Source organism: Nelumbo nucifera, chromosome 2 (assembly GCF_055504915.1).
Source record: "Nelumbo nucifera cultivar China Antique chromosome 2, China Antique-T2T, whole genome shotgun sequence".
In the NCBI taxonomy this organism is placed as follows: domain Eukaryota; kingdom Viridiplantae; phylum Streptophyta; class Magnoliopsida; order Proteales; family Nelumbonaceae; genus Nelumbo; species Nelumbo nucifera.
Window position 1 is genome coordinate 26,378,772 of NC_142650.1, and position 24,277 is coordinate 26,403,048.

General features: G+C 38.5%; 4 protein-coding genes across 7 annotated transcripts; 1 reads left to right on the plus strand and 3 right to left on the minus strand.

Annotated features, from left to right (window-relative positions):
• Nucleotides 1-3,416: 3,416 nt before the first annotated feature.
• On the minus strand, nt 3,417-8,705 carry LOC104595378 (uncharacterized). Of its 3 annotated transcripts, none has more exons than XM_010256081.3 (9): nt 8,550-8,705; nt 8,157-8,284; nt 7,883-7,955; nt 6,581-6,663; nt 6,193-6,231; nt 5,507-5,577; nt 5,320-5,434; nt 5,086-5,162; nt 3,417-3,961 (listed from the first exon to the last, which is right to left on the minus strand). In XM_010256081.3, exons 1-8 carry the CDS (start codon nt 8,593-8,595, stop codon nt 5,088-5,090), a joined length of 630 nt encoding a protein of 209 aa, XP_010254383.1. In that variant the 5' UTR covers nt 8,596-8,705; the 3' UTR covers nt 3,417-3,961; nt 5,086-5,087. The 3 variants fall into 3 exon arrangements, with proteins under 3 accessions (XP_010254383.1, XP_088754872.1, XP_010254384.1); XM_088898746.1 differs by having other exon boundaries at nt 3,542-3,669; XM_010256082.3 differs by lacking the exon at nt 3,417-3,961 and adding an exon at nt 4,183-4,320.
• Nucleotides 8,706-8,819: 114 nt separating this feature from the next.
• On the plus strand, nt 8,820-11,742 carry LOC104595379 (protein BUNDLE SHEATH DEFECTIVE 2, chloroplastic-like). 2 transcript variants are annotated; one of them, XM_010256084.3, is made up of 5 exons: nt 8,820-9,009; nt 9,118-9,215; nt 9,451-9,517; nt 10,576-10,725; nt 11,429-11,742. In XM_010256084.3, exons 1-5 carry the CDS (start codon nt 8,952-8,954, stop codon nt 11,488-11,490), a joined length of 435 nt encoding a protein of 144 aa, XP_010254386.1. In that variant the 5' UTR covers nt 8,820-8,951; the 3' UTR covers nt 11,491-11,742. The 2 variants fall into 2 exon arrangements, with proteins under 2 accessions (XP_010254386.1, XP_010254387.1); XM_010256085.3 differs by having other exon boundaries at nt 10,576-10,672.
• Nucleotides 11,538-12,939, minus strand: LOC104595380 (putative carboxylesterase 17). Its single transcript, XM_010256086.3, has one exon. It carries the CDS (start codon nt 12,728-12,730, stop codon nt 11,771-11,773), a length of 960 nt encoding a protein of 319 aa, XP_010254388.1. The 5' UTR covers nt 12,731-12,939; the 3' UTR covers nt 11,538-11,770.
• Nucleotides 12,940-21,294: 8,355 nt separating this feature from the next.
• LOC104595381 (embryo-specific protein ATS3A-like) lies at nt 21,295-22,615 on the minus strand. The gene is made up of 3 exons (XM_010256087.3): nt 22,255-22,615; nt 22,058-22,165; nt 21,295-21,909 (listed from the first exon to the last, which is right to left on the minus strand). The coding sequence occupies exons 1-3, from the start codon at nt 22,447-22,449 to the stop codon at nt 21,643-21,645; spliced, it is 570 nt and encodes a 189-aa protein (XP_010254389.1). The 5' UTR covers nt 22,450-22,615; the 3' UTR covers nt 21,295-21,642.
• Between the last annotated feature and the right edge of the window lie 1,662 nt (nt 22,616-24,277).

The window sequence follows — 24,277 nt, forward strand, 5'->3', positions numbered from 1 at the left end:
AGTGAAAAATAACTTAAAAATATAAGATTTAATAAGAAAAAATGGGTTTTAATGTCTTAAGTATAAGACTTAAAGAGAGATGATTAAATGAGGTAGAAAGTAATAATTGAAGTTACATTTTCAACTCTTATATTTAGAGATAGATTAAATACACATATGCGTCCATTATAATAGCCATTAAAGGTGACATTAAAATTATAGTAAATGACTTTTATACCCTTTTTCAAACAAAGAAACAAAAGGTAATTTTAGTCCAAAAAAAGTTTCATACAACATTCACACCTTTATATATAATATAGATATAGATATAGATATTTGTGTCTATATGCTTTACCATTTTAAAGTGTTTAAAGATTTCTAGAACCAAATTACCTGGTTGAGGATGAGAACCTTCAAGTGATTGTTCTTCCCCCTAAAAATATTTTTCTAACTGCTCAGTCCTTAACAGTCTTGAATCTTTAAGGTCTATCCCAGTCTTGGTTAGCCAGGTTCTGTATTGGACAAAAACCCCAAACTCTACAAAACCCGCTTAACCAACACATGGGCAACTTCATTACACACCCTATTAACATTGGAGAAAAGAGATAGACAAGTTCTTGATAGCCTCCAGAACATCACATCATAAAAACACAACGTCCCTTGCCACCATACTAATGCCACTCCAAATTGCTGGATTGAGATTAAGACAATCACTTTCATAGAACACACGAGGGTTCTTAGAAGCTTCAAAAGCTCTAACCCCTTTAAAATAGTAGTGGCTTCAGCTTGAACCACTGAAGCTAGCTTTACCCACGTCCAAAACTACCATTGATATTTACCATTATAGACCTAATAAAAGGGGCTACCAAAAAAGAGGGAAGAGCAGTTTGATCAACTACTTGAGAAAGTTGCAAGCTTGGTCAAGAAGTCAGATTTCTCTCCCTCAGCATCCTATTAATAACAAAGACCAAAGCTTCATTGCATTCTGGAGAAATATTTTTGAACACAAACCCGTGTCTATTTTTCCATATTGTCCACACAAACAAAGTAGAAAAAGTGAGCATTTGTCTAGCCAAGCTTTAATCCACATACAGAAATTAAGATGCAGATCTTAAATTTCAAACCTGTAATTTAAAAATTCCTGAACCATGAGGATTTTGCATGATTACATAAGGACAAAGCACGAGTTATAGACTCTGGGCCCTGATGGAAAATGGGGCATTCATTGTAGAAGGAGATACCTTTCTTTTCCAAATTCTCCCTGATCGGGATAGCATTCCGGCAACACTTCCACAAGAAGTTTTCAATTAGTGGGCCACTTCAATTGCCCAAAGTCTGATATTTCTTTTCCAACCATATAGAGTTCCCGATTTGCTCATTTTGACTAATATCAGCATTTAAATCCAAATACTATCGGTATTAGTGACAGAAAGTGTTTAAATGACATTTTAAACTTTTCTAAATCCCACTTTGCCATCCCTTTTGTCACCCCCGACAAAATACTAGTTATTTATTTATACTCCTTAGGCTGAGTTTGGAAGGAGTATAAATGCAAATATGTAGAGTGCAAAATCTTATATTTTGTATGTATTTATGCTGTACATATTTGCATTTGTACTGCTTCCAAAGTGAGCCTTAATGCGACATTAAGGTGAGAATAAAAAGTTGAAAACATGTTCATAAAAATTAAAATAAATTAAATTTTGAAATGACAAGTTTGAATTTAATGTTTATAAATGAAATTATTTTTATCAATTTCAAAACATAGTTTTGAAATGCAAACTAAATATTTTATTATTAAATGCCTTTTTGGTAAAATACAATTCTTGTCTTATCCAAAATATAGTTTGGTGGTTGGGGAGGGTAAGTTGTTAGGTAAACTTGAGGGGTGTTATAAATGTTTGACTAGGGTATAAGCAATTTACCCCATATTAAAATTAATATTTTAAGTATCAATAAGATCTATATTAATTTCCTAATGTATACATGTCTTATTGATGCATTTGTAGAATATTTACATGTATCATAATCATTCTAGGGTATCCAAGTGATTCTAATCATATCATAAATTGCATTTGTGATGTTTTTTACAATAAACACAGCTTTTTGGGAAAATTCATGAAAGTACATTACTTTGGGGATAATGACATTTAAGGGTCTCAATTTCACTTGTGACAATGAAGTACCCTATACCAAGGGTCTCAAATCGATACTACTTTTTTTTTATTTTACATTTTTTTTTTATTTTTTTTCTGAAACCGGTTCAGGGGGGCCAGTTTAAGGCTCCTCCACCCCCTGAACCGGTCAGACCCCTGATACACCCAATAGGGGCGTATCGGAGGGATCCCAGAATGATACGTATCGGCCGATACGTGTCGATACTTTGAACCTTGCCCTATACTTGAAAAATCAACACTCAAGTCCAAGTTTGCTAATTGGCATTATAGTGATTCAGAGAATAAAATTGCAAAATGAAAAAATGGACATAGTTAATGTGCAAATCACTATGTTGCTTCAATGCTCTATTCATTCAATTCTAAGTAAGAAAATGGGAAACAAAGGGTCAATAACCAATGATTTAGAGATTTGATAAAAGGGCAAAATGGTCTCATAAAACATGCAAAAGGCATATTTGGGATTTTTAAATGTTTCAAGGTGCACATGACATCATGTGCTTTAGATAACTAATGAAATGCTAATGCCTGGACTTGAGTGTTGATTTCTGAAAGTACATGATACCTCATTGCCACAAGTGAAAAAGTTGAGGCCCTTAAGTGTTACTACCCCGAAAGTATGGGGTACCTCTCTCTAATTTTCTCCAACCTTTTCTATAGTTTTCTCAACCAGCCAACATGGTTTGTTTATGTAAGTATGAATAGCAGAGCTATATGGTGTGATTCACACACTGATATCATCATATTATCATCCAAGCCTTATCCCAATTATATGACATCGGTTACACGAAACTTGTTTCACCATTATGTTTAGGGATGCAACTCGTGTAGGTTGGGTGGGGTTGAAGGTCAATCCAGGCCCAACCTTAAAAGCTGCAAACTCAAGTGTGGGCCTGGCCCAACCCAAGGTTAACCCCAAGTTTATCAACCTATTTGGGCTCAAGCTCAAGCTGGGCTATGTTGAGTTAGTTAGGCTTGGGAAAGTTGGTTGGGCTTGAAAGAATTTATGTATATACTTTTTACATAGTCATCTTTTAGGTCAGGCGACTCAGGCCTAAGTTTTATGGCCCAAGCCCAGACTGCAACCTAAAATCTCAGGGCCAGCCCTTGCAAAAATTTGGGTTGGGTTGGGTTGGACCCACCCAAGTTGCACCCCTATTCCATTCTATATCATACACCAATATGGTTCTGGCAATAATGTTTCCACTAAGGCTCAATATGGAAAGAGTGCAAATACAAATATGTACAGTACAAATACAAAGGTTTAGAAATACAATATACGAGGTTTTGCATTGTACATTCTTTTATTTGTACAAGTACAACTACAATCCATGGGTTTAAAAATGTGTATGTCTGCAAGCAAACACCAACATGACTAGTGGCACATCTTAGCATGAATACTCTAAACAGATGTTTATTATCTAACTACCAAGTAAGGGTGGGGGGCTTCATGTACTTTCTCCCTATTAATTTATGTGGTTGTTGTTCAAGTGAACTCCTTGAAGGGTAGAACCATCTGCCACGTAAAGGGGGAAGAGGCTTGGAATCATGGTATCTATAAATGTCTTTCAGCTTCATTTAATATGTGCAAAGAAACTTGAAGACTAAAGGACTACATCTAGTACATACAAAGTGCATCTATTAGTGTTTATCAGCTTCATTGAATGAGTGAACCAAAATTAAAGTGCACATGTAGTACATCTGTAGTATGCAGAATTCAATGGATTTTTCTGTTGGCAAAAAAGACAGACGATGTCCAATAGACTGGAATGCAGAATCAATAAGTAACCAGAATAATCAGTCTCTATCTGCAAGGGAGAGAAAAAAGAGCCATGAGAGAAGATAGTATTGGTGTTACTGCAAATCCTTTATTGCTTGGTGCAAGAAAGTATTTCTCATGGAAACTTGTGAATTTATTAATGATGGAAAAGTCATGCAACCAGAGAACATTTCATACAAAATAGGACATATTTGTTATTGGATTTAGCTAGAATCAATGACTTTTGCTGTGCCAACAGAAACCTGATAAAAAAAATTGGTGCCACGCTTGGAATAGAGGCTATGTTTGGAGAAACAGAAGGTTGAGGGAAATGTTCCTAAAAATTCCTTCATGCAACTGTCAACCATCCACAATGTCCAACTTCTGTCCTAAGAAGGATGAACATATCTAACATAAAAGCAAGGAATTAGAAACTGAAGAAACAAATGCCACTTTCTTTGTGAAGATGAAAACCATGAAAATTATACTATCTTATCCATTGAGAGACTGGTTTTGGAAGAATGATAAAAAACCTTTGGCCAGATAATTACTTTCTGTCACTATGTTACTCTTTTTTATAGTGGAAACTCTTTGCCATTGTAATTTTGGGGGTTTCTTTGGGCTTTTTGTATGTGCTGTCCTGTACATCCTCTCATGTACAGGACCCCCCCTATTTTGCTTCTGAAATGAATGCTGTGCTTCTTCTTCTTATTCTTCAAAAAAAAAAAAAAAAAAAAAATTGTGGCAATCAACTGTTCTATCTAACCTATAACCATATTATTCCACATTTTGAATATATAAGGTTACTTAAGTGAAAGTAAAAGAACATATGTATTAATTCATCATGATAGAGATGATTTTAGATGTTCATCGCTTTTGATTTTTGTTATTTTGAAATGTTGAAAGTCTAGAAAAGCAACACGTGCTCATTTTCCAAACCACCCAAAGTCCAAACATTTTCAGATCAGATATAATCATAGTTAGATCAACTGGATCATGAAATTGTTCTGTATATTTTTTATGTAAAGTTTGTTAAACATACTTAGATACCACATCTCTCAATTTGTAAAATCTAACATGACAAACGATTAAAATCCTAGTAACTCCATATCCCAAATCTTAACACATTCAGTCTGAGACATGGCACAATAGCTCAGAAAACAAAGTACAAACCTTCAAGAATTCTTGGGCCCACTTGTCTTAGAAGGACCAGCTCGCTCAACCATAACATCATAAAGTTGCTTGCCATTCTATGTGAAATGAGAAGAAAACAAAATAAGAGGAGACAAAATAGATGAAATCCTTCCTTGTGGAGATAAAGATATCAAATCTGTAGGCCTGTAGCCTAATAACAAAACTTGAAGAATCAACAAAGGCATCTTATACTTTGCTTATCTAGATACTTACAAAAATTACAGGAAAGAAGTGTACTTGTCCTTCAGGCCTTGTTTGTGTCTCCTTAAAATACACCAAGATTGGAAAGTTCGGCCACCAGAGTTCCCAATTCACAAAAGTTGAATATCTGTAGAATGTTAAAAAATATAAGGTAGAAAGAATTATCCCAAACCTTTATTTGGAGAAGAAATTAACTCACTTCCAACGATTCTGTCCACCAACAAAGACATTTTCACCTGACTCCTGAAGCTGATTACCTATTTTTACCTCCTAAAATAACAACCAGATCAAATTAGTGGTAAGAAAAGTAACTTTTCTTCATCAAGACAAGTTTCAGATATCAAAAGAAATAGAAATAAAAAACCCATACAAGTTTTCTTCATCAAGGTTTAGAGACAAAATTCAATGCAAGTACAAAAAAAGACCTGAGTGGAAAATGACTCAAAACTCATGGATCATATTATTCAAATTAAGGGAGTGCAGTCTGGTATTGAAGTTTTCATGATACATGATCAAAATGTCTCAGGTTTTGAGAAAGCTTTGCCATCCTTTAATCAACTGAAGTTTCCTTGAGTCCCTTTTAGTGGGCAGGACATAATGAACTAAGAATAAAATGGGGCACTACTCATAAGTTCTTATATCCAACTCAATGCAAATCAACAAAACCTTATATTAACTACTTGAGATTAGCTACTCTAAGTTTTGATACTGGAAGCTGAAGACAGCAATTCAAAATTTATGAAAAGGCTCTAAAATGCCAAAGAGAATCATAATGCAACAAATATGTTAGATCTTCAGCCTTTCAGCTCTATGGTCCAAGACCCCTTGCATTTGTGCATATGTGTTTAAGGATGGGACTGCTTTAAGATGATTGAGAGCACAAACCAGGGCATCTTCATCAAATACGAATCTCACTCTTGTTGTCTGAAAACAGGAGATAAACATGTTAGTTTGGGGAAGAACTAGAAATTGTATCACATTATTAAAGGGAACACAAGAATATCTGCCTTTCACTGTAAGATAAGTAAACATAATGAAGGATTCTTGTGCAAAGAAAGGAGATCCAATTTGTATGTCATAAACAACAAATATGTACTTATCAAAAAAAATAAATAAATAAAACAACGAATATGTATCAAAAAATTCTCTTCCTTTTTTTAGTGGGCCAAAAAGTTATAGATATCAAACATAATAACGTGGGACAAAACTATAGAAAGGTTGTTTTATGCAAGGATCTTATAGGGAACAATTTTTCTGTCTTCATTATCATTACCTGGAATAATAGGAGCAAACCAAGGAGACCAATTGGTGCAGCTGGCAGAAGATTATTTGTATACACTAACCCACCAGATAAACCTGTTCATATTAACAATTTGACATAATATACAACATAAGTACACCACAACTTCAACAGAAAGGGCAGTATTACTTGCAAGACTTGAAGGTTTTCTGTCAAATTTCAACTAACAAGGCTCTAGTTAGGCATCATGACTGAAAAAAACAAAGTTAGGGGTCATAGCCATGGGCCAAACCAAGAAATATAAACCAGAAGATCATATTACCTATATCATAATGCTCATCTGACAAAAGAATATGTTAAAAAATGCTTGAATTTTGTGCATTGAACTCCAAGCCAAGTAAGTCTCTTTTGTGCAGTTTCCTATTTGGAAACTGAAGCCACTTCCTCTTGATTTTTTTTTTTTTTAATTTTTATATTTTTATGGTGTAAGGAAAAGGTTCCTTGTGCATTTTTAAATATGTACTTTGGAATACTTTTTTATAAAAGATTTACGGTCTTCCATGAGAGACCTTGTGGAATATGAGAGTTTCATAAGTTTCTTACTGGGTATTTCCTCTTACAGGTTTTGGGGTTCTAACAATTTGCATCCTGTGTAAAGGGTTGTATTCAAGGTTCGAAGTATCAAAACACCCCAATATGGCGGAAGGGGTGTATTGGTACTTTGTACCACATGGATCACTTTTTTTTAGTTTTTTTTTTTTTTTTTTTTTTGGGGGGGGGGGGGGAGGGTTGGGGGGTTGGGGATTAGTCTTAAAAAAGGTGTCTTGGCAAGGTGCCAATATTGGGCATTTCGTGCTGAAATTTCGAACCTTGGTTATACTGTTATAAGGGTTTTGGTGTAGGGATTCTTTTGTCAGATGAGAAATTGTTTGAAGAATGTTTCTCTTGGGAAGTTGCTTCAGAGAGGAAGAATCATTCTTGGGAAGAGAGTTTCTCCTTAGAATTATTGTTGAATTTGCCTCATTGTGATCTTCTTGTTTGTTAATGGAATATAATATAATCATCTGGATAGCCTGTTGAACTACTAAAGTTGTTCTGTTTATTGTATTTTAGTTCTTCCCTATTAAGTTTTTAATATTCTTGGGGTGCCATCATCCCCCATGATCCTTCTATATAACATATAAAATATCCTGGTGTTTATTGGATGGAGTGAGAAATTAGATCTTAGATCTTCCCTGGGAGCATAATTCTCAGTAAAATAGATTTCACTTCCTAAAAGGTGTCGGTAACTTGTACTAACTCAGATAAAATGCCAGTATAACCTATGCCACTCACCCAGTAAAACAACCGGTATTCGATAATCTGGATCGGGGATCACAGTTTCTCTCTTCTTGACCCTTCTACCTAGCTGCCAAGCACGCAGAGAAACCAATCAAAATAGACGCATGATCTCACTGATCAAATAAGAATTCCCAAGTTGGTGCCTTCACTTAAGAAAGATATTCCAGTCAAAGATTTTTCTTATTGACTCAATGAAATTGACTCAACAATTTTAAAAACTTGAAATAGAAAATAAACAGTCAATATGGAAGGATGATGTAATACAAACCACTGAAGCGACCACGTTACATCTCCCAGAGCTGCGACTACCTTCTCTTCTTATCAAGCTCGTGAGATGTACAACATTTCCGTAGAACGAGCTCGGAAGAATCCTTCTATATCCTTTTACTTCTCTACCTATTTGAAATGACAAATAATCTGCTTCATATGGTATAATTCCCAGCTAAATGAACTAAAACTAGATACTCTTTCTTTCCTCAGAACATTCTATCTTACACAGACCACAATCTGCGACATCCAATCCATGAACGAAAAAGGAATGAATTATTTAAAAATTTCTCTCATAATTAATAATTTACAGTTTTCGCAGGATACACATACAGAGGTCAGACTATAAAGAGATCAGAGAGAGAACCTAAAAATCGAATACAGGAATACTTACTCGGAGGAGAGACAAAGAGAGAAGTCGAGAAAAGAGCGCTCGCCATTTTTGGATTTTTCTCCTTGTTTTTCCCTTTTCTGAAAAATCTCACTCCTTATTTCTTCTTTCAGGCTTCAGCATGGCCAGTGGCTGTGGTTCTTTCCCGGTAAAGAGGGTTATTTACAGAAATACCCATGGTAGAATAATAAAGTACAAGGATGTTTTATAGGTAAGATACGTGCCGGTGAGACAGATACAGCCTTATCTGTGTATTTTAAATACCCATCGACCATCATTCGTTGCCACCACCAACTGAACACTCGAGGAGTGACTGGAGTGAGTGATCTCCTTTTCTCTGTAATATTTTAAATTCATTCCAGGGCATCGAATTAGCTACAGAGAAGGGAATTCAGATTCTTTAAAATGGCGAACGCCCTCTGCTTCTCGCCTGCTGCTTCCTTCAAATCTCCAAGTAAACCAGGTATTTCCAATTCTATCCTTTCTCTTCTTCCACTCCCAAACCTTAAAACCGTAGTATTAGTATGATTCCCTTCTCTCTTCTTAAAGTCTGTGAATTTGAATCTTTTAGGGCTATTAACCGGCGCTACCAATGGTCGAGAGGTTCTTCGGGTCGATGTCGTGTTTCGAAACTCTCGAAATGCTAGACTTCAATCGATTGAGGTCAAGGTTCGTGATTTGTCCTCTCTTTCTGTTTTTCACCTTCAAATACTAGTTTGGTTCACTCCTTTCAAGTGAACTTGTGGTTTTCACAGTGATTTATAGTCTTGTTTCGTGGTTTTCTTTAATATGTTTGTGAAAAATGAGTGTATTGCTTTGCTTCTCGACTTTCTGTAGTAAGAGCTTAGAGCTTTTTGTTATCTTCTCTCTTTCTCTTTGGATTTATAAGTAGTTTGTTTGACAGGCTGCAGACAGTAGTAATCAGAGCACGAAATCAAAGAGCATAGTCTGTGCTGATTGTGATGGAAACGGTAGGCAAATTTAGGTTATTGTTTGTATCTTTTAACCAAAATTTCATGCTAATATAGTCTTGGGTTTGTGGAAATTACAGAATGTTTGCAACAGTTCTATTAGTATCCTCCTAATTATGTATTGGTTTACTTTTCTGTTAATTGCTTCTAGCTCATTGGTTTTGAGTCATACTGATGCCAAATGCAAGCCCTAGAAGTATTGGTGGACATATTTAATGTTTTGTTATCAGGTGAATTCAAAGTTCGTGAATAAATGATACATTATCTCAAGAAACTTGCATGATGTACATCTACCGAACAAATTTCTTTTGACTCTTGATGAAGAGGAGAAACGTTGCTTCTTACATTTACAATTACACAAATGATATACAATCTATACCACTGCTAATAAATAGGATGTAACCATCTATTGGAAGCAAGAGTTCAATTCAGAGGGATGCAGGGAGGAATATAGAGCTTTTTGCAATATTTTTGACGTTTACCATGAATAAGCAGTGAAGTTCCTTATAATAAAATTGCAGACCACACCATGAAGTAGTGAATAAAGTATGGTACATTATGACACCCATTCCTTGTTTTCCCATTAATTCACACTTTATGTCTGAGATGAATGCACAGTCTAGCATTGTGGTGCTTGTTTATGATTCATGTCTATCCAAATAGGGGAAAAGAAAAAAGAAAACTACTGATGGTGGAAAATACCTGCTTTACATGAACCACATTTAATTTTTGTTCTCAAAATATTTAATACAGACATGAATGCTTCATAACTTTTGCACAAAGGGGCCATTACTCAGTGTAATGGTAAAATCTCGGCCAAGCATGAGAATGCAGGTTTGAGTCTGAGAGCAATCATTTGTGCAAAAAAATGGCAAACTTAGGACCATATCCAGTCTACCCCTCCCAAGACCCCAGATAGCTGGGACCAACATTGGGTAATGTTCTTTTTATCAATACCTAATTATTCATATGCATCCATTTCATTGGGTTGTTATTTACCGAAAGCTTGAATAATGTTTGCTTACACTGGTTTATATTTTTTCCCATTTAACTACCAGGTGCAGTGTTGTGTTCCCAATGTAAAGGTACTGGAGTAAATTCAGTTGACCACTTCAATGGACAGTTTAAAGCTGGTGGTTTGTGTTGGCTTTGCAGGTATTACCATCATTACGGCTGCCATAACCTTACTGAAAGTCTGAAATTAATAGGTACTGTAAATGAAGATTTTGGCTAAAAATGTTGGTTCCCATACTGGAGACAAGAACGTTTGTCCATTACCTCTTTTTCATGACAGGTTAATGCAAAAAATGCTAGATGTACCATAGAAGCATCCTTCTGGTACTAACGAGGTGATAGAATGGGTCAGACATTAAAACCTTTTCTGGATGGTGCTAACCATCTGACCTCTCTAAACTATCATTTTTGACTGTTGGCAAGTTTTGCTGTCTGAAGGAATTGACTATTGTATGGTACTATGGTTATGGTTGTTGAACCATATCTTTTTTTATAGAAGAAAACTTTAAATGAAGAAATATACCAAACTACATTGTCCCGATCCAAAAAAGAGGGGGCAGCCCACCAAACCACCTCCTCATTAAGGGACTTAGCCCTATTAGCTAATTGGTGAGCTACCCTGTTAAGTTTTCTACTTATAAAATATTGAACCATGTAGGTGGCCTGAATATTTCCTTGCTTGGACTTCTTTATAGTGGGTTAATTCTCAACCCTCTCATCCATGACATTTACAGAAGAGGCAGGAAGGATGCCTTCTCATCATTTTCTTCCTACTCTTTTAGATGCATTGATCACAAATTTGCTTCCAGCCTGGCAATTGGTACAAAATTTGGGGCATAGATATGTGTTCTCAGTCATCATGGCAGTAAATTAATCTCTTTATAAAATTCCTTGCAGAGGTAAGAAAGAAATTTTATGCGGCAATTGCAACGGAGCTGGCTTTGTCGGTGGATTCATGAGTAGTTTCGACTCTTAAAGAGTATGTACATGTCAGATCTGGTGGATGAATCTCTGTTTGTTGTCTAGGATAAAAAAAAAAGTTAAAACCAATTTTGAGATTTAAGATTCATCTAAACAAGTACCTTTATTGTGTAATAATTTTTATTATTGAGTTCCCTTCCTTTCATGATGCTATACTGGTTTTACTTTCTCCATATAAAATTTAAAACAGCACAAGAAATTCTGGTGTGCTGAGATTTTAGTTTGTGTAATTACTTGTAACCTAAGTGAACAGTGCCACTACAAGCCTATCTTTGAAGATATCCTTCTCTTAGGATCAATCATGAACTCACTCATCTGTTGCTGGAGCAAGCGAGTTGCCTCAGATTCTGGGCGAAACACATGATACACATGTGACTCTCCTTCAGCTTCGACCAACTTTACTTCCCTCACTCCTTTCCTTTTCAGAAACTCTGCATACATAACACCTCGCTCCTTCAGAAAATCCAAACCTGCCACAAAAACTGTCACTGCTGGAAACTGCTGCCATCCAATCTTAGACAGCTCTGCCATCTCAAAATTACATGCGAAGTGGTCACGGCTTGACCCTTCTGGCAGGCTCAATCGCCAGAACATGTCGTTCATCTCCACATCCCCAGCTGCTTCAACAGCCATCTCTCTCTCGGTCCTCCTCTCACTCCCAAAATAAGGGTGAATAATCAATAGCCCCACCACTGTAACATAGTTGGGTCTGTTCCTCATCACTTGGAGTGCTACATGATGAGAGATGTTTCCTCCTGCACTGTCGCCTGAGAGGAACACACGGGAGAGGTCTGCTTGCTCTAGCCATGGGTCAGTGTAGATATGGGTGCTGAGCCAATCAAGTGCAAAGTAACAGTCATCATAGGCTATGGGGAGCCGGTTCTCTGGTGCGAGGCGGTAGTCCACAGAGACTACAATTGACTGGGATGTAAAACACAGGTCTCCTAGGAAGTGATGGTAGCCAAACCATGTTGTGGAGCCAATACAGAAGCCACCCCCATGAAAGTAAACTAAAACTGGAAGTCTAGTGTTGGAGTTTTTGGTTTCAGGAAGGAAAATTCTGGCAGAAATTGGCCTAGATGGGTCAATTATCACATCCTTAGATCTGTATCCATTGGACAGTTCCGGCAAGGCAGCTGAGATTTCAGGTGCAAAGCGTTTTACCGACCCATCAGAGAAGACCTGGAGAAAACCTGGTGCTTCAGCGACAATGGCCATTATCTCTTGGGGCTGTAATGGTTTCCTGTAAAAATTGGAGGAATTAACAAGCAATATATAGGTATATCAGGGAGTCGCATTAGCCCCCTTTAATAGTAGTAAGTTATATTCAAGTGATCGGTTGCATGTTAGTTAGGTTGGTCATGTAAAAGTTGCATCCGGATTAATCTAGTGAAAATCTCGGTGCCTTTCAGATTGGCAAACAGACGCCTATCTAATAACTCTTGTCATGTGCTTTGCCTGTATTTATGGACTGAGCTTTATTTAAAGAACATGTTTATAGGGGTGTCAATTGGACTGGATTTGGTCCAACCCGATCCAGTCCAATGTGAATCCATTTACATATGGACCGGACCCAATCCTGTCCAAATCCAATCCATTAAAATGTAAATGCACTGGATTGGATCCAACCCAATTCAAACCGAATAAAATATCAATTTTTTTTTATATAATCCAACAACCATCCTAATAGAAGTTCAAATTAAAATTACAAAAATATATTAAAATAAAGAAAATTCAGAACATTAAAATCAAGGTTTTTAAAACTGGATTTAACAGTCTGACCGTTTGGTCTGAATGGAGGACGGCCCACTCTGACAAAAAATAAAAAATCGACTGCCCGGGTCAGTGGTTCACAGACCAAATCAACGCTTTTTGGCCTAATCGCGGTTTTGGGGTAAAACGGAATCAGTCAAGTGATCGGTTCCCGATTTTTTCGATCCGATCGTCGGTTTTGAAAACATTGATTAAAATTGAAGCTTCTTCACAAAATGTTTTTTTTTTTTTAATTTGTTCATTTTATAGATTAATCTTCTTCAAGATAGACTATTAATCTTCTTGATCTCAGAAAGCTCTGTTTTTCAAAATTTCCCCCACATATGCTCTATCAACCAGTCCCTGTAAAACACAAAACGGTTCTGGTTTTTGTTTCTATTGTGAATATTTGAACTAAGTCCAACTCAAACCGATAGGAGTTTGGACGAATTTATTTGGATCTAGTCCAACCCAATTTCTATATTGGGCCATTCAAATCCAATTTAATTAGTTTCGGTTTGGATTGGATCCAACCCAAAACTAGTCAATTGACATCCCTAAATGTTTATTATTTAGTTATTTAATATCATGTTCCATAAATTATATATAAAATTTGGCTTTGTTTTAGAATCACTATTTGAATGGTTCCAAACGCATGTATTGTTTTTTGAATGAGACCAAATGGGCCGGACACAAAATCATGTACATCAGGTTGAGCAATCTATCACAAAGATGAGTAGGGAACACTGGTATGTTCACTCATAATACAAATGAGTAGGGAACACTGATATGTTCACTCGTGATAGGTTGCCCAGCCCGGTGTGCCTAATTATGTCTCCAACCAATTCGAATGTTTTTGTAACAAAACCAACTTAGAGGATGTTCGGTAGAAATGTTTGCATGAGTGCTTGTGTATACTTGATTTAGGCATTAGAAAACAAGAAAAACATTTTGGGCATAAGAGTACAATTTATTTATTGTAGATAAGTACTTTTAAGCACCACATTAGATAAAATGTCCATACAACACTTTGACCAAAAATGTCTAAATGATATTTCCTCCAAAAGTCACCTTTACATAATATAAGAAAGAGAAGAATACAAAATATTTGTATTTGATTACAAGGATCAAAATATTGAAACGATATCCATATTCGTGGTCATGGAGGCCAGTGTTTTCAAACCTTTGTTGATTCAAACAGTCGGACCGTTTGGCCCAAGAACCATTCAGGCAATTCCACCCTTAACTCGTTCCTGGTCAAAAAACCGTTGACTTGGTCAGCAACCTGTTGATTTAAGTTGTCGAACCAGCAACTTGTTCGATTCGGACAACAGTTTTGACTGTTTTTTTGTTTTAATTATTTTATTTTTTAATTGGAATGGGTCATTCATTCAAACCAAACAGTTGAACTGTTGACCCAGAAACCAGTGCCCAAAGCGGTTCCAGTTCTGGGTCAGTTTTTAAACATTGATGGTGGTGCATGGATACACTGATACACATAGGGTTGGGGTTTTTGAAAGTTTGGGATGATAGAAAGCATCCCTCTTGATGTAACCGTTTCTGGTCACGTACCAATATTTTGTGATGTATCAATTTTTTTTGGCTAAGTGCCTCGCCATTTGACCTGCTCCCAGGAGAGGATGGTGGAGCTCCTTGGTGGCGAATTCCCTAGGGGTGAGCTATCTGGTGACGAGCTCCCTGGTGGTGAGCTACTTGGTGATGAGCTCCCTGGTGGTGAGCTCCCTGGTGGTGAGCTACCTGGAGATGAGCTCCCTGGTGGTGAGCTACTTGGTGACGAGCTCCCTAGTGGTGAGCTACTTGGAGACGAGCTCCCTGGTAAAGAACTGCCTGGTGTAGCGTAACCCGACTGCCCTCTGCATGAGGTGATCTCCTCTCCTTTGCAGGCGGCGGGAGCTGAGGGACCTGCGAGAACTGAATCAGAGGACCCGAGGGTATTTTCCCGGTGGGGACTCTCCGATGCCTAAGTTAGCATTCTGATTGTAAGGAGCTTGGAGAGAAATGAGAGAGGTAGAGAGCAAGGATTACCTCCATTTTTTCATTCTCTCCCCCTTGTCATCGGGGGTCAGAGTCCTTATATAGTAGTGTCCTGTCAAATTAGGCGTAACAGCCTCTGTCAAGTCAGGCGTAACCGCCTCTGTCTCTTTGCCGCAACCATTACTTCCAGAGCTGAGGTGGCGGGTGCAGGCGGCTGCTGCAGAGTACGGCTTTGCCAGTCAAGGGACAGCTCTCAGGGCTGGCAAGCACGGCGCCGCCTAGCGAGAGACGTGGGCGCAAGTCTCCGAATCTGTTAGGTATGGTTGTCAGGCAGGAGATCTTCCTGCGATACGTTGAGATGCCCCTAAGTGGCGAGCTACCTATGCCGAGCTACCTGTAAGTGTCGAGCTGCCCCTAAGTGGCGAGCTCTTCGTAAGACGCCAAGCTGCCTGCGGAGTGGCCAGTTGCCTGTGGCGAGCTGCCTGTAAGTGCCGAGCTGCCCCTAAGTGGCGAGCTCTTCGTAAGACACCAGGCTGCCTGCGAAGTGGCCAGCTGCCTGTGGCGAGCTGCCTATACCGAGCTGCCTGTAAATGCCGAGTTGCCCCTAAGTGGCGAGCTCTTCGTAAGAAGCCAGGCTGCTTGCGGAGTGGCCAACTGCCTGTAAGTGCCGAGCTGCCCCTAAGTGGCGAGCTCTTCGTAAGACGCCAGGCTGCCTGCGAAGTGGCCAGCTGCCTGTGGCGAGCTGCCTATGCCGAGCTGCCCCTAGCTTCCCGATCTCCCCGAGCTATGCCGAGCTGCTTGTGGCGAGCTCTACCGAGCTGCCTGTGGCGAGCCATGCCGAGCTATCTGTAAGTGGCAAGCTGTGGCAAGCTCTGCCGAGCTGCTCGAGCTTCCCGAGCTGCCCAATTGTCAAGAGACTGCACTTGGTTTGCATGAGGTGCCAGGTGTCACAATTTCACCAAAGGGCCAAATCTCCCCTCATCACCTCTCATGCTGATAAAATAAAAATATATATACCAAAAAAGCAAAAGCATCGGTCTTATTAATATACACCAATACCCAATTGTTGCTATCGGGTGTATTGATATTTTGATCTTTAACGTTAGAGGTGTAACTTGGCCAAGCTAAACTTGAGCCTAGAACGACCTAGCCTAAAATTTTACACGAGCTGGACTTGGATTTTTGGTTCTAAGGATGGGCTCAGGCCTAGCCCTTAAGTAGCCCAAATCCAGCCCAATCCAGCCTGAGTCTAGTCCGACTATACATATTTGCACAAATGCATACATACATATTAATTTTAGAGTGGGTTAATTAATCAACCCAAACCCAAGCCTAACCTAAGTGCATCAAATTGTAGTGCAAACTGAACTGGAATTAGGAAGGTTGGACTTGACCTCAAGCTCAGGCCTTAGGCCCAAATCTTAGGGTTGAGCCTGGGTTGACCATAATCCCAGGCTTCCCAGCCAGGTTGCATGCCCGACTTACACCCCTACTTAATGCTTATGTGGTGGTAAAATGGCTTTGCAACACCAATACCAAACACTGCCTTGTTTTCGCATTTCAAAATGAAACCAGAATTCAAGAGCATAAATGTGGAAACAAATGAATACTAAAACATTATTGTTGCATAACACCCCCTAAAAAATGAGACTTGTGGCAATGTTTTCAACCTGTAATTGGTTTGGTGATCCAACCGGTTGAACTGAACCATTTGACCCAGTTCAAATACCAGTTCTATTTTCTTTTGTTTTTTATTTCTATCACTAATGACAACATTAATTTTATATTATATATAGATAGATAGATAGATAGATTAGGGGTGGCAATTGAGCGGGTTGGGTTGGGTTGAGTTTTAATCCAACTCATCTAACTGCCAACCCATTAATGACTCAGTTATATAAAATTAAATGGGTTGGGTTCAACTCAAACCCGCTTTTACCCAATCCAACCCGCCCAAACCCATTAATCTTATATTTATGGACTTAAAAAACAAACTCTCTCTCTCTCTCTTAACAAATAAGTTGGTTGTAGCTTGGTGGTTATTGTAGTTATTATTTACATAAGTAGTGAAGGTTCAAATCACATTACATGCATGTTACTTTTACACAGCGGCGAAGCCATTTAATTATGCTTGGATTCTGGGTTTGACCGAACCACTTAGGTTCAAACCGGTCATACCAACTTAAACCACTTAGGTTCAAGGGTGGTTGAATCGTTTAGATCTGTAATCCGGTCGGACCGGATTGGTTTAGTCAATGGTGGATTGACTTGGACCGGACCATATCAGGTTTGTGCATGGGGTCGGGACCGGACTTATTGACCCAGTTTGGGTCAATGTAGCTAAATCGGGTTGGTCGAATTCGGGTTGGTGCGAATGGATATTGGTCGGATGGACAGTCCAGATCGGGCAAAGCACGCGGAGGCCAAATCATCCCGCCCAAAACCATTTCGGATTCGGGTCGACCCGGATCGACTTGTATCAGGTCGGGTCAGAGTGTGTGCATATTGGTTGGACCGGACGACCCAAAATTGGACATAGCAAGCGACACCGAACCATCTCGCCCAGGGTCCATTTCGAATTTGGGTTGACCGATATCAGTATATGCTAGATCGGGTCAGACTATGTTGAACTGGTCCGAACTTGGGTCAAATTGATTTGGATTTATGTTGGGTGAAGTGTATTGATTCAAGACAAAACTAAATTTAGTCAGTTATTAATAGAGAATTAATGCATTAATTATAAATTATTTAATTCAAATGAAGAAAATGAAAAAAAGGCTAAGGAATTAATACTTATGTTTATAATGGTTAACCCAATGGTTATCCACAACCCAACCCATTTAAAAGGGTGAGTTGGGCGATGGGTTGATCACACAACCCGCCAAGTAAATGGGCGGGTTCAACGAGTTGGGTTAAAAATTGCCACCCCTACCATTGGGTTAACCATTATAGACATAAGTATTAATTCCTTATCTTTTTTTTTTTAATTTCTTCATTTGAATTAAATAATTTATAATTAACGCATTAATTTTCTATTAATAATTGACTAAATTTAGTTTTGTCTTGAATCAATACACTTCACCCAACATAAAGCCAAATCAATTTGACCCGAGTCCGGATCAGTTCAACATAGTCTGACCCGATCCGGGTCAACGCAAATCCGAAATAGCCCCTGGGCGGGATGGTTTGGTGCCGCTTGCTCTGTCCAATTTGGGCCATCTGGTCCAACCAATATTCGCACACTTCAACCCGACTCAGTACAAGTCGATTTGGGTTGTCCCGAATCCGAAGCGGTTTTTGGTGGGATGATTCGACCTCCGCGTGCTTTGCCTATCCACACGACCCGACCCGAATCCGAGTCGATCCGATTTAGCTTCATTGACCCAGTTCGGGTCAGACAGTTTGGTCCCGACCCTGTGTAGAGACCTAATATGGTCCGGTCCAAGTCAATCCACCATTGACTGAACCGGTCCGGTCCGACCGGATTCATCCAAATCTAAATGGTTCAACCACCCTTGAACCTAAGTGGTTTAAGTTGGTCTAAATGGTTTGAACTTAAGTGGTTCGGTCAAACCCGAAATCCGAACATAGTCAAATGGCTTTGCCGCTTATGTAAAAATAACATGCATGTAATGTGATTTGAACCTTCACCACTTATGTAAATAATAATACAATAACCACCAGGCTACATCCAACTTATTTGTTAAGATAGAGAGAGTTTGCTTTTTAAGTCCATTAATATAAGATTTATGGCTTTGGACGGATTGGATTGGGTTAAAGCGGGTTTGGGTTGAACCCAACCCATTTAATTTTATATAATTGGGTCATTAATGGGTTGACGGGTTAGATGAGAGGTTGAAACTCAACCGAAACCAAACCCAACCCAATCCGCCCAATTGCCACCCCTACCCAATGATTATCCACAACCCAACCCAACCCAACCCATTTAAATGGGTGGCTTGGGTGATGGGTTGATCACACAACCCGCCAAGTAAATGGGTGGGTTGGATGGATTAGATACTAGGTGGGTTGGGTGGGTTCAACAGGTTGGGTTAAATAGAGAGAGCGAGCGAGCGAGAGAGAGAGAGAGAGAGAGGACTAAATTTAGAGTTCAGATCTGTCCTCACGGGATGCACTTCACACCGATCTCACAACATGTTTCATCATGCATAGGAAACAATTCCCCATGAATAAAAATTTATAATTACTAAGATGTTCCAATGCATGGTTGAAATGTGTCGTGAGTTCAATGTGAGGCGCGCTCTGTGAGGAGGAGATCGAAACTCCCAAATTTAGTCCATCCTCTTATAGGTGGAGTTTTGTTGATTTACAATTAGGGGTGTAAACGGATCGAATTCGAACCGGATCAGCAATATCCGAATTTGAATTCGATTAGAAAATCTGATATCCGAATTTGAATCCGATTAAATATGCGAATATCCAATTCGATTCGAATTTGATTAATTAATTATTTTAGATAATTAATAAATATATAAAATAAATATTTTATTGATATAAAGTATATACATATATAAATTATTTATATAACTTAATTATTATATGTATTATACATAAGAATTAAATAATCAGTCGAATTCGAATATTTATTGAATCGAATTAGGTCATATCCGAATTCGAATCCAATTAACTATTCGGTAAAAATATGATATCCGAATTCGACCATTTAGATATTCGAATTATCCAAATTCGATTCGATTAATGTCGAATATCGAATTCAAAATCGGATTTTCGAATACCGTTGACACCCCTATTCACAATTAAAGCTAGGTGGGTTTGGGTAAATTTGATAAAAAGGGTTAGAACCGCAAAGACGGGAGCCCAGATCTCCGACCTACAAGAACCCTACCCACGTTTATCGCAGCCACACATGGAGAACATCTCATCTTCTACATAGTATTATACAGGGAGTGTTCCCAATTCACGGGAGGTGGTGTATTGTGGGTAGGCGTGGGCAAGAGATCCGGAGTCCAAAGACGGGCATAGGAGAAATAGAAAAATGAGTGTGCTCACCGAGTGTGCCATCTAGAGTTGGATTGAAACCAAATTACTTATTTGAGTGGTGTTTGGCATCCAACAACGGTTTTACAGGGTTGCAAATAAGTCAGATCAGCCATATTCGGATATCTCCCTTGATTCTAAATTTCTAATAAATCAGATCAGACCGAAAACGTTGATCTGTTTTCCCAATCTGATCCACCATGACCTGATCCGGTCTGTTGGTTATGAAATGTTATATATTATTTATATAATTATATATTATGAATTATTTATTATATTATTATATTATTTAAATCATATAATATTTATATTATATTATTGAATTTTTATAACAGTTCTAATTGAATCGAATATTCGATAAGATATTCAAATTCTAATTCGAATCATACTCTTAAAAATTCGACAAATTCTTATCGGATTCAGATTGATCAGATTTCTTTTATGGGATAAGATCAGATAAATTTTTTCTGAATCGATCTGATCCATTGGCAGCCTTAGTTTAGTAAAACTGAAGGTCCATTTGGTTTATAGTTGGAATCAGAATAGAATAGAAATCCAAATTGAAACTATAAAATCCATTAGAATTGGAATCCGAATTGTTTATTCCTCTGCCTGTTTGGATTAGAAGAGAGAATCGAGAATAAATAAAAATGGTCCGATTCTTATTCCCAATGGTTAGGGAAGGAATGGTTGTTACCTCAAACGGGGGGAATGCCACTAGACCCTGAGTTGGAATGGGATTCCATTCTGCCAACCCAAACGGTAGGATTCCAATTCTAGAGCCCTATTTCCAAGAACCAAACAACCCTGAATCCAGTGCAAGCTCTAAAGTTCTATTATTTATTTCTATTAATTTATTCCTGTTTCAAAACACCTAGGCGCCAGGTGAAAAGTGAAAACACTACCCACAGGGACTGATTGACTGAATCCGATTTCGAACATTAAAAAATAACAATATAAGTGACTTTAACAGAAATCGAGCTAAAACTTAAAAGTGAATTCAAGAAACCACCTGAAATGCCTGACGCGTCTCTTGAGAAAATGGCTCCATACCAAACAGCATCTTGATAAACACAGTTCAATGTAGATATTTTCAAAAAAGAAGGAAAACATGGCAAAAACTGACATAGGCCAAGAATTTGATCCCACAGAAAAAGAAACAAGCTTCCTTCAAAAAGGAGAAGTTTCTTTTATTTAAAGAAGATTGGGAGAAAACTCAGATTAGTAGAAAGCTCAGAAGCAAAAGAGATAGGGCACCAGAAGCAGCCTGTTGCAGAGTTTGTGTAGTGTGGACTAATTTACTCAAACAACAACCATAACAATTAATTACATGGGGCAGTATCGTGCAGTACTATGCTACTATACTACATCGCAGCAGAGGTAGAAATATCGTTACAGAGATTGAATCCGAACCAAACTCCGTTAGGAATGAAAGTGTCGTAATAAAATGTGACAGTCTTAACATAGGAGCCACTGATCTTCACGGACTCCGGCTTCAAACCATCGTAACCCGTCCTGAACAGATACAGATAACAGATCTGGTAGGTACAGGGTCCGCTTATCTTGAACGCATCCGTCGAACACCTTTCGAACGTTCCCGTCGATGGATCGTCCAGCCTCGGAACGTACACCTAATTGCCATCATTAGATTCTGTTTAGTAAAGGTACCCATTGCTCGAAATTCAGTTTTCTTTAATGGGTTGGTGTTAGTTCCTGATCCCAGCAGAGAAGAAGATTAAGAGAAACAGAAGAATGATCGATCGGCACGGCAGTACAAACCTGGTTACCAAAAGAGTCGCCGAAAGCGAGACTAATTCTGTCTCGAGTGTATGATGTTGAGGAGCAGCTGGTTCTTATGGTCACTGTATAAGAGCAGCTCCTCAGACTCTGTAGAGAAAGCAAACAGAAGAGATAAGCAAAGAACGAAGGGAGAGAAAGAGATAAAAAGGGGGTGTTCTTGATTTGATGTCTGGTACCTGGGTGTTTTGGATCTTCAGACTGAAAGATCTGGAAGGCTGAGGTTGCTGAATGATGGACTTGGCTTGTGAGGAAGTGAGGAAGACAGCAAGCGAGAACAGGAGAAATGAGACTGATTTAACCATCTCCACCTTGGAAGCCATTAAAACCGATCGCTGTAGACTGTGGTAGTTTCTTTCTCTGTATGTGTTCATTTATAGGGATAGATTTCGAAGAAACATTCATTCATGGGCGTGAGGACTGATGAGGACTGAGGACGAGGACATTGATCCATGGCGGCGACATACAGAGGCCCACGCCCACCAATGGAACCCATTCCATCTAAGCACGATCAAATGGTTGTGTCCGAAGTCCGAACCGAGCCATCAATGAAAACGGATACACGATTGAGACTTGAGAGTAAAGGAACGAGCCAATGTTCTTTCTATCTTTCGAGACTTGGAAAAGACACTAACGAGGCGTTAAGGAGCCACATGTAATGAAAAGACCCAACTCGTATCATATGTGTTTGAACTCGCCGGAATTCTCCGGCTAGCCCACTTCAGATGCTGCCACGTCAGAAGTGACTCACGGACTCTCTCATCTCACCGACGAAGACGAGAGAGTGTCATCTGTCATGTAAAGAAGAAGATGAAAAGGTTGCCCACTTGGCACTTGCCCCAGGCCCCCAGAGGGGTGAGCATGGGCTGGGCCGGGTTTTGGGCCTATATCTTTTAATACACTAAATATATTGCGGCCTGGGCTAGGCCTGGAGTGGACCTGGAGTATTGGACCGAGGCCCAAGCCTGGAAATTTGCAGACCGGGTTAACAATGATTACTCCTGAGTAGAGGTGTTTATGCTTAGATTCATCAAACCGTGAGTTAACTGGTCCATTTCTCAGTTTTTTATGTTTACAATATATATTATAAATAAATATATAAAGATATAATATAAGTACTATAAATATATATAATTTATTATAAATAAATAATTTTCTACACTTGCCTTGATTTTGGAGCTTAAATTTGATTATACAAGTCAACTTATGTCTTTTTATTTATATATGTGCATTAGATATAGTGGGTGTTTGGTGTCATGTGCCACATCAATAAATAAACAGAATCAGCTAGAAAATCACATTTGGCACTCTTGATTCTTAAAAAATGTTCTGTAATGATTAGCCTTGGAATTTGGGAAAGGAGGGGTTTCTTGAAACATCAAAATGGTGTTTCTTGAACTGCCTGAGTGATTCTGATATTGAAATTTTAAAAAATTGACTACTTGAGATGTCACACAGTTGTAATGCAAATCACTTTAAACGCCCCATCAGCCTACATCCCCATTTTTCTGCATTTTTAGTGGAATCTGTTGTTTGTGTTTTCCAAGACATTCTCAATTTTTCAAGAAACGGATTGCTTGTGCAACACCTTGTTGCCAAACAACTAGGTATATACACACCGATCAGCTCAGTTAACCACCTGTTTTTCTTTTAGTTAACTGAACTCAAACCAGTATCAGTGGTTTTTAAAAAACACCAAACTGACCGAATCGACCAATTTAACTAATCAGATTTTTTGGTTCAGTTTTCCGGTTATTGTTAAGCACCCCTACCCTAAGCTGATAATTTGCCAGTCCTAAAGTGGTAGTAATATAGTAGGTGTTTGGCATTGGTGCTGGGAACATTGCACCCTCTTCTCATAAAAAAGATGCTGGGCATGTGGAGTTGTAAGCACTGCTTCTGAAAAAACGGTATTAAACAAGAGAGCACTATTTTTAGCACCGTCTTCTCTTATGTGACGCCTACGTGCCACCATTTTCTCAGAAAATGGCATTGCCAAATCTCACCATAGTGAGTGCTTGAAAGGGTTTGATAAACACCTCTTACGTTTTGCTGAAATGTTACTACATAAACAAGTCTAAGCGACCCAAGTATCTTTTCCAGTTTTCACTAGGATGTATTTCAGATCAAAGTCGTTGCGACATACAAAAACTAGTAGTTCTTTCATGGATTCTCTATATTCAAAAATTACAAGTTTGGACA